Source organism: Tachyglossus aculeatus, unplaced genomic scaffold (genome assembly GCF_015852505.1).
Source record: "Tachyglossus aculeatus isolate mTacAcu1 unplaced genomic scaffold, mTacAcu1.pri SUPER_34, whole genome shotgun sequence".
NCBI classification, from domain to species: Eukaryota; Metazoa; Chordata; class Mammalia; order Monotremata; family Tachyglossidae; genus Tachyglossus; species Tachyglossus aculeatus.
This window is the reverse complement of record NW_024044839.1, coordinates 1328710-1339068: the sequence shown is the minus strand read 5'-3', so window position 1 is coordinate 1339068 and position 10359 is coordinate 1328710. Positions and strand designations below refer to the sequence as shown.

The 10359-nt window shown below is 59.6% G+C and overlaps 1 protein-coding gene across 1 annotated transcript; it reads right to left on the bottom strand.

Moving 5' to 3' along the window:
• Positions 1-2040: 2040 nt before the first annotated feature.
• On the bottom strand, positions 2041-8024 carry SPHK1 (sphingosine kinase 1). Its single transcript, XM_038741930.1, is given in 7 exon segments — positions 2041-2929; positions 3183-3298; positions 3390-3484; positions 3596-3745; positions 7669-7769; positions 7771-7835; positions 7837-8024. Coding segments are annotated over 7 exon segments (1473 nt in total). The 5' UTR covers positions 7981-8024; the 3' UTR covers positions 2041-2127.
• Between the last annotated feature and the right edge of the window lie 2335 nt (positions 8025-10359).

Here is a 10359-nt window from a genome sequence, read left to right as displayed (position 1 = left end):
CCCGCCCGCCCTCCACCACCCGGGCCGCCCTCGTCACCGCCGGGTCGGCCGGACGCTGAAATGCAAGGAGTCTCCGCGCTCCCCCCGAGCGGGCGGGCGGTCTCCCCCCAGCCCGGAGCAGCTGAACCTCTGTGACCCCCCCCTCCACCCCCACCCCACCCCCGGCTTCGCCCTCCCTTCCCCACCCCCCCGGGCCAACTCTGGGGTCCGCCTCGGCTGTGGGGCAGAGGGGACCGGCCCCTTCCGCATCGTGAGGAAGAGGGGAGGGGACCACCCTCCCGGCTCTTCTCTCACCCCATTCCTTCGGTGCCTCCCAGCTGCTTGGGCCAAGCCTCGTCTCCTCGGTGTCTGCCCCCCTGCCTGGCTGTTCCCATCTCCCTAGCGTGGGCCCACGACCTCCAGCTGCCGCCCCCTTCTCCTCCTCCTCCTCCCCCGTCAGGTCTGGCTCAGCTGCTGCTCCCAGGCCCACGGGGAGCAGGGGAGGGTCTCACCCACCGTCCCTGCCCGGCTGGCACCGTCAGCTTGCCGCCGAGGGCGACCAGAAGGCCGGACCCCGGGGGACGGGGGCGTGAAGCCCAACAGTGTGGGGGTGTGTGGCAGAGGTGGGAGGATGAGGCTTCACAGTCCAGCAGGCCCCCACACCCACCCACCCACCCCAGCTGGCCACCTCTGACTCACTTCAGGCCCCAGTGTCCCCAGCCGGGGGCCTCCGCTCTCCCCTTCATCCCCATCGGGGTCCACACCCAGGGTGGACAGAGCACGGGGGAGGAGGCGCTCGGCGCCGAACCATCCCAGAAGCCTGTCCTCACCGGTGAGCAATTGAGGGACCCCTCCGGGGTGCTGTGGCAAGGAGAGCTCCCGACACCCCCCCCACCCCCCCCCACCCCAGATCCTCACAGAGGTTTACATGTTTTCTAAGCTTTTGATAATGTGAAGCTCCAGGTTAGGAGGTGGCTGGTTGAGCACAGTATGGCGATGTAATTTTTTTGGTGTATGTATGTAATATTTAAGGGTTTAAAAACGAAAAAAAAAAAAAACTAATAAATCTCAAAGGCAAAATACCTTAAATATTTAGGAGAAAAAAAAAAAAAGCCAAAGCATGATACGTCTTGTTAGCCTTAAGCTGGCTCCACAGCTGTGCCGTTAAGACTCGGGCCAGGGGCTGAGGTTTTGCTTCTGTACAGTATTTAAGAGCCCACGGGACTGACTGGGGTGGGGTCCGGCTTCTAGGAGCACTGTTCATGTGGAGGTGAGACTGCTGAGTTGCTTACGATATCTGTATAAAGTGCCGTGTGACTACGTTTTTTTTTTACCTGCATAATATATATATATTTTTTTTTTGTTTGGCTCATTATAATGTACAAAGACAAGGTGACATCATTAAACCTGCCTCTGCCACTCGCCCCGATTCCGCCGCCTTCTTTGACAGCGCCCACCCCGTCCTTCCTTCCGAGGACCCGGCGGGGGTGGCCCCCGGGCAGAACCCGATTTCACCCACCTCAGGCCGGGCCCTGCGGGGGTCCGAAGCAGGCACGGTTGGTGGCTCAGTCTGTCTGTCTCTTCTCTCCGTTGCGCGGTTCAGGGCTCTCGTGCAAACGGAATGGGGAGGACCCCACCCCCGCCGTAGGGCTAGTGACTAGACGTACGACAGCTGTGTGTACACAGTCTTGATGGAACCCTCATTTGTCCCCTTCTTGCCATCTTTAACGGGGAAGTCCTTCCTGGTGTCTAACTGCAGTCGCTCCTGCTTCTTTGGTCCATCGTTAGGAGTTGATATCTCTCTTTCGCTCCGGAGGGCCTCCGGGCTTGCTGTTGGTTCCCCCGGGGCCGAGGTGGGTTCCTCCACGGGCGGATGGCTGCCAAGGGCAGGTCGGGGAGGGGATCCGAGGCGGGGGGGCCCAATTCCCTGCGGGGAATCGGGGCCGGACGTGCCTGCCCGCCCACCTCTGGTCCCAAGTCTCGAGACGGGGGGAGGGGGCTCCTGCCTGAGGTCTCAAGCCCCGTGCAGGGGGAGGTGGTCAAAGATGGCTGGTCCGGGAGGGGTTGAGCCTGGCCTTGCCCCTGCCCTGTTCCGGGAGCTTTGGATCGGGCCCCTCTCCCGCTCGGATCCCGGGCGGCCGCCCCCGCTCAGGAGCCGGGGGTGGCCGCCCCTCCGCCCGAGCTGGGCTCGGGGACGCCGCCCACGATCCGGCAGAGGCCCGGATGCACCTGGCCCTGCACCGCCTCGCTGGGCACCACCTCCCCGTCCACCGTGAGCACGCCCCGGCCGGCGCACGGCTCCAGGCGGAAGGCGGACACGGGCACGTGCACCAGTTGCGCGCAGCCCTGCTCCAGGTGCACGCCCCGCTCCATGGCCAGGAAGAGGCGCAGCAGGGCCACGCGCGAGATGCCGGCGCGCACGTAGAAGAGGTGGATGATCCCGTCGGCGCTGCGCGCCATGGGGGCCGCGCACATCTCCGTGCCCAGGTGCGACTGCAGCAGCGCCAGGACCAGCACGAAGTCCTCCTCGGGCACCACGGTCCAGTGCGCGGGCACCGGCTGCTCCAGCGGCACCAGCAGCGAGTCCGTGGGCCCGGAGGCCGGCGGGGACGGGTCGCCGGGTCCGGGGACCGGCGGGGAGGGATCGCCGGAGCCGGGAGCCCGCGGGGTCGGGCCCTCGCTGGGCAGGTAGGCCAGGCGGCCCTTGTAGGTGCGCAGCGTGGCCAGGCGCAGCAACGTGCCCAGGGTAAAGCGCGTCTCGCCCAGCCGCCGGTACTTCTCGCTCTCCACGTCCACGTCGGCGATGAAGCCCCACGCCAGGCTGAGCAGCGAGAAGAGGCGGCGTCCGGAGGCCGTCTGCAACGACAGCAGGTCCATGGGCGCCAGCAGGCCCCGGCACAGCAGGTGCGTGCAGTTGGTCAGCAGCTCCTCGTTGGTCACCTGCTCGTTCCTGGGGCGGAGGGGCAGGGGGACGGGTTGCCGAAGGGCCGCCGACCCCTTCCCTCCGACCCTCCTCGTCGGATGGGAGCGGGGTCGCACGCCTCCCCTCCCCCCAAGACCCCCGGGAGCCCGAGCAGACGGAGAGGGACCGGGCGGCCAGCTGGGGCCAAGAGCAGCGAGGAGCCCCCGGGCCAAACGTGTGCCGCTAAACCGGGAGGGAGTTTCGGGGATGGGAGGGGGAAACCGAGGCCCTCGCCGCTCACCCGGCATAGTGGTTCACGGACGCCGCCAGGGCATTGCCGGAGCCTCCGGGGAGCGTACACAGCGGCTTCTGGATGGCCGCTTCCCAGTCCGGCCTCTCCATCAGCCCGTTCACCACCTGCAAGGCCGCGGCGTGTCCTGCTCGTGACCCCCGCCCCGGGGGGTGACGTCCCCCTTCCCCTCCCCGCAGCCCCCCGGCCGGGCCTCACCTCGTGCATCAGTCCGTCCCCGGACATGACCACCAACGCGTCCCAGCGGGCCAGCTCCACCTCCCGCACCAGTTCTCGCGCGTGGTTCGGTCGCTCTGTGCGGGGACCGGACCGGAGTGGGGTGGAGAGGTGTGGGACGGTCAGGTCACGCTCCCCACCGCCCCCGGCCCATCCTCCCGCTGTGGCTGCCCCGGCCCCGGACTCACCGGTCAGCAGCAGCGTGAAGGCGACGTCGGCCTCGGCCAGCATGGGCCGGACGCGCGTCTCGAACAGCTTGAGCGCCCGGCCGGTGCCCCCGTGGGGGTTCAGCAGGACCAGCACCCGGCTCGGCCGCGGCAGGAAGGTGTCCGGCGGGCCTGGCGCGGGACAGAGGCCAGAGGGGCCGTTCACTCCCTCACGACCCCCGTAGTAGCCCCTCACCCCCCCCCCGACCCACTGCGGCGCCCTCGGCCACTCATTTCGAGAAGTTTGTCGCCAACTTGTACTTCCCAAGCGCTTAGTACAGTGCTCTGCACACAGTAAGCGCTCAATAAATACGACTGAGGATGATTTCCAGAAGCAGCGTGGCTCGGCGGAAAGAATCCGAGCTTGGGATTCGGAGGTCATGGGTTCTAATCCCGGCTCTGCCGCTTGTCAACTGTGTGACTTTTGGGCAAGCCACTTCACTTCTCTGAGCCTCAGTTCCCTCATCCGTAAATTGGGGATGAAGACTGTGAGCCCCACGTGGGACAACCTGATCACCGTGTATCCCCCCCGACGCTTAGAACAGTGCTTTGCACATAGTAAGCGCTTAACAAATGCCATTATTATCATTATTATTATTATTATTATTATTTCGGCCCGCAAACTCCCCCGGCTTGACCGGTCCGCATCAACACGCTCGGGGACGCTGTGGGCGCGGAACGTGTCTGCCAACTCTGGCCCAAGCGGACTCTCTGGAGGGCTCAGCGCAGGGCTCTGCACGCGGCCCGCGCTCGAGGAACCAGCGTGGCTCAGTGGAAAGAGCGCGGGCTTGGGAGTCAGAGGTCACGGGTTCTAATCCCGGCTCTGCCGCTTATCAGCTGTGTGACTTTGGACAAGTCACTTCACTTCTCTGGGCCTGTTACTCCAACTGGAAAATGGGGATGAAGACTGTGAGGCCCCGTGTGGGACAACCTGATGACCTTGTATCTCCCCCAGCGCTTAGAACGGTGCCCGGCACATAGTAAGCGCTTAACAAATACCGAAACTATTATTATTACGAAGATCAATGATTGACAGGCCGGGCACGGAGAGGTCCGCTGGGACCCTCCGCCCGCAGACCCCACGCACCTTGGTCCATCGCTCGGCCCAGGCCTTATCGGCGGGCTCCAGACACCGAGGGCCCCAAGGGCCACACCCTGGGGAGCGAGGCCCGGCTGCGGCGGGCACCTCGGCCGGCGGGTTTCCTCGCCCTCCTCCTTCTCCTCCTCTTCCTCCTCCTCCTCCTCCGGTCGGCCGGTGGTGAGTCAGGGCTGCTGTGCCGGTGGGGGTGGGGGGCGTCCGGGAGCCCGAGAGGGAAAAGGGGGGCCTGGGCGATTGCGCAAAAATCCCGGAATGGCGTTGAGGCCTTGCGCGGGCACGGGGCGGGGGCGCTTGGCCGCCAGCCCGGGCTCCGACACGGCAGCAGTGGGGGCGAAGGTACGTGTCCATGCATCCATGCACACATACATACATGCACACATATATCCTTGTCAGCTGTGTGACCTGGGGCAAGTCACTTCACGTCTCTGTGCCTCAGTTCCCTCATCTGTAAAATGGGGATGAATAATAACAACAATGATGGTATTTGTTAAGCGCTTACTAGGTGCCAAGCACTGTTCTAAGCACTGGTTGGGGGGGATACAAGGTCAGGTTGTCCCAGGTGGGGCTCACAGCGTGGCTCTGAGGAAAGAGCACGGGCTTTGGAGTCAGAGGTCCTGGGTTCGAATCCCAGCTCCGCCACTTGTCAGCTGTGTGACTCTGGGCAAGACACTTCACTTTTCTGGGCCTCGGTTCCCTCATCTGGGAAATGGGAATGAAGACTGCAAGCCTCCCGTGGGACAACCTGATCCCCTTGTATCCTCCCCGGTGCTGAGAACGGTGCTTGGCACAGAGTAAGCGCTTAACAAATGCCATCGTTATGATGATTAATTCCCATTTTACAGATGAGGGAGCTGAGGCCCGGGGAAGTGAAGACTGTGAGCCCCACGAGGGGCAAACCTGATGTCCGTAGATCTCCCCCGGCGCTTAGAACAGTGCTTAGCACATAGTAAGCGCTTAACAAATGCCATCATTATGATGATTAATTCCCATTTTACGGATGAGGCCCAGAGAAGTGAAGGCCGTGAGGCCCAGAGAAGTGAAGGCCGTGAGCCCCACGTGGGGCAAACCTGATGTCCTTGGGTCTCCCCCAGCGCTTAGTAGGAAGGAAGCGGTTAACAAACGCCAACATTGTTATTCTGTACAGACACACATCAATCAATCAACCGTATTTATTGGGCGCTTACTGTGTGCAGAGCACTGTACTAATCAATCAATCGTATTTATTGAGCGCTTACTGTGTGTAGAGCACTGTACTAAGCGCTTGGGAAGTCCAAGTTGGCAACATATAGAGACAGTCCCTACCCAACAGTGGGCTCACAGTCTAGAAGGGGGAGACAGAGAACAAAACCAAACATAACTAACAAAATAAAACTTTTGGGAAGTCCAAGTTGGAAACATAGAGAGACCCTGGGCTCACAGTCTAGACCCTGGCCGGGGCCAGCTCCGGGGCCAGTCCTGGGGGGAGGAGGGGGCTCCGGGGTCCCGCTGCCCGCGGCCCCCCGAGATTGTGCAGCCTGTGCAGAGAAGCAGCGCGGCTCAGTGGAAAACAGCCCAGGCTTTGGAGTCAGAGGTCATGGGTTCAAGTCCCGGCTCTGCCCATTGTCAGCTGGGTGACTTTGGGTAAGCCACTTCACTTCTCTGGGCCTCAGTTGCCTCATCTGTAAAACGGGGTTTAAGACTGTGGGACAACCTGATCATCATCATCAATCGTATTGTTTGAGCGCTTACTGTGCGCAGAGCACTGTACGAAGCGCTTGGGAAGTACAAATTGGCAACATAGAGAGACAGTCCCTACCCAACAGTGGGCTCTTACTATCATCATCATCATCAATCGTATTTATTGAGTGCTTACTGTGTGCAGGGCACTGTCCTAAGCGCTTGGGAAGTCCAAGTTGGCAACATATAGAGACAGTCCCTACCTAACAGTGGGCTCTTACTATCATCATCATCATCAATCGTATTTATTGAGCACTTACTATGTGCAGAGCACTGTCCTAAGCGCTTGGGAAGTCCAAGTTGGCAACATATAGAGACAGTCCCTACCCACCAGTGGGCTCACAGTCTAAAAGGGGGAGCCGGAGAACAAAACCAAACATACTAACAAAATAAAATAAATAAATTAATTAATTAATAGATACGTACAAACATATATCCATATATCCAGGTGCTGTGGGGAAGGGAAGGAGGTAAGATGGGGGGGATGGAGAGAGGAAGGAAGGGGCTCAGTCTGGTAAGGCCTCCTGGAGGAGGTGAGCTCTCAGCAGGGCCTTGAAGGGAGGAAGAGACTACGTGCAAAGCCCTGTTCTAAGCGCCGGGGAGGTTACAACCTGATCACCCTGTCACCTCCCCAGTGCTTAGCACGTAGTGAGCGCTTAGCAAACGCCGTCACTATGATGCTGATTCTCCCAGCTCCGCCACACGCCAGCTGTGCGACTTTGGGCAAGTCACTTCTCTGGGCCTCAGTTTCCTCATCTGTCAAACGGGGATGAAGACTGGGAGCCCCACGGGGGCCAACCTGATCACCCTGTATCCCCCCCAGCGCTCAAAACAGTGCTTTTCCCAGACTGAGCCCCTTCCTTCCTCTCCCCCTCGTCCCCCTCTCCATCCCCCCATCTTACCTCCTTCCCTTCCCCACAGCACCTGTATATATGTATATACGGTTGTACATATTTATTTCTCTATTTATTTATTTATCTTACTTGTACATTTCTATCCTATTTATTTTATTTTGTTGGTATGTTCGGTTCTGTTCTCTGTCTCCCCCTTTTAGCCTGTGAGCCCACTGTTGGGTAGGGACTGTCTCTATGTGTTGCCAATTTGTACTTCCCAAGCGCTTCGTACAGTGCTCTGCACATGGTAAGCGCTCGATAAATACGATTGATTGATTGATTGATTGCTTTGCACATAGTAAGCGCTTAACAAATGGCATCATTATCATTATTATTCTGGTGCTCACCGCGGTCCTGGCCGTCGTGGGGGTCTCGGGGCGTCCAGCGGGCCCACAGCTCGGCCTCCCGGTGGTCGTCGGCGGGGTCCGGGGAGACGAGCACGCGGAAGGCGTTGGCGGGCCGGGTAGCAGACGAGGCTGAGGTAGGCCGAGGGGTCCCCCGACCCCCCTCCGGGGGGACGAGAGGCAGCGGAGGCAGTCGGACAGGGGGACCGTCGAACCGGGGGGCTCCCCGTTGCCGCTCAGGGTGAGCGCCAACCGGGAGCCCGGGCCCAGGAGGAACTCCCCGCGCAACACCACCGGCCACCGAGGGCCCACCATGCCGACGGGGGGCTCAGGGCAGCCCCCGCCCCGGGCCGGGACCCCTCCGACGGCCTCATCCGGAAAAAAATGCCCCCCGAAAGGCCCCGACCCTTCCGGCCCGGGGAGCCCCTCCCCGTCCTCCCCGCTCCTCCTGCTCCTCCGGTCCCCGGTCCCGCCCCACTCCGCGGGATCTAATTTTAGCCTTCCCGAGGCGGCCCGGGTGAGTCAGGGCGGGAAACCGTCGACGGACCGGGCCGCGGAAGTTTTGTCGGCCGGCTCCCCCCTTCTGTCATCATCAATCGTATTTAGTGAGCGCTTACTGTGTGCAGTAAGACTGGGAGCCCACTGTCGGGTAGGGACTGTCTCTATGTGTTGCCAATTTGTACTTCCCAATCATCAATCAATCAATCAATCGTATTTATTGAGCGCTTACTATGTGCAGAGCACTGGACTAAGCGCTTGGGAAGTACAAATCGGCAACACATAGAGACAGTCCCTACCCAACAGTGGGCTCACAGTCTAAAAGGGGGAGACGGAGAACAGAACCAAACATACCAACAAAATAAAATAAATAGGATAGAAATGTACAAGTAAAATAAATAAATAAACAGAGTAATAAATATGTACAACCATATATACATATATACAGGTGCTGTGGGGAAGGGAAGGAGGTAAGATGGGGGGATGGAGAGGGGGACGAGGGGGAGAGGAGGGAAGGGGCTCAGTCTGGGAAGGCCTCCTGGAGGAGGTGAGCTCTCAGCAGGGCCTTGAAGGGAGCAGGGCCTTGAAGGGAAAGCCCTTCCCAAGCGCTTAGTACAGTGCTCTGCACATAGTAAGCGCTCAATAAATACGATTGATTGATTGATTGATTGCAGAGCACTGGACTAAGCGCTTGGGAAGTACAAATTGGCAACATATAGACTGGGAGCCCGCTGTTGGGTAGGGACCGTCTCTACATGTGGCCAACTTGGACTTCCTGATAATAAGAATAATGATGATGGCATTTGTTAAGCGCTTACTATGTGCAAAGCACCGTTCTAAGCGCTGGGGGGGATACAAGGTGATCGAGTTGTCCCACAGGAGGTTCGCAGTCCTCATCCCCGTTTTACAGATGAGGGAACTAAGGCTCAAGGTGATCAAGTTGTCCCACAGGGGGTTCACAGTCTTCATCCCCGTTTTACAGATGAGGGAACTAAGGCTCAAGGTGATCAAGTTGTCCCACGGGGGGCTCACAGTCTTCATCCCCGTTTTACAGATGAGGGAACTAAGGCTCAAGGTGATCAAGTTGTCCCACGGGGGCTCACAGTCTTCATCCCCGTTTTACAGATAATAATAATAATAATAATGATGGCATTTATTAAGCGCTTACTATGTGCAAAGCACTGTTCTAAGCGCGGGGGAGGTTACAAGGTGATCAGGTTGTCCCACGGGGGGCTCACAGTCTTCATCCCCATTTTACAGATGAGGGAACTGAGGCCCAGAGAAGTGAAGTGACTTGCCTAGAGTCACACAGCTGACAAGTGGTGGAGCCGGGGTTCGAACCCATGACCTCTGACTCCAAAGCCCGGGCTCTTTCCACTGAGAAACGCTGCCGGGTTGTCCCACGTGGGGCTCACAGTCTTAATCCCCATTTTACAGATGAGGCAACTGAGGCTCAGAGAAGTTAAATGACTTGCCCAAGGTAAGTACAGCATTAGGCATATAGTAAGTAAATGCTTAACAAATATTATTAGTATTATTATTCTCTGGCGGGGTGCCGCAGACAGAAACGAGGGCAACCTACGGCTAAGCCTGTGGGTCCAAGTGGAGCGTGAGGAAGTGGGTTTCAAAGTGGGTTTTTTGAGCGCCGAGTGCGGGGCACTGAACTGAACGCTTGGGAAAATACAACCTAAGAGTTGGTGGACACGTTTCCCTCCGGACTTCAGTTCCCGGCTCTGGAAACCCGGTGTGTGTGTGCGGGGGGGCCTCTAATCCGGAAAATGTTGAGCTGGAGGCTGCGGTGAGGGCGCCGCTGCATTCTCACGGGGTGACTCAGTGGCACCACTCGGATCCACAAGAGGGAAATTGTTCCCCCGGTCCGAGGTGGGGGGGGGGGAATCAGGGGGCCGGGGTCCCCGGGGTGGGGGGGGCCTCTCTGAGCCTTCGGGGTGCCGTGACTCAGTTTCTTCTGCCCGCGGCTGCTCGGTGCCCACCGGGGAGGAGGGAGAGGCCTGCAGACGCCCACCAAGGGGTTAATGAAAGCCCCTCCCCTCCTTTCCCTCCCACCCTTCTGCCACACGCTTTTTCTCCTAAGAGCTCACCTCTCCCCAGGCTGGGGACCGGCCGTTAGGAATGAGGGGGGGAGTGGGCAGGGGTCGGCTCTGGGGCTTCTGTTGTACCCTCCCGAGAGCTCAGCAC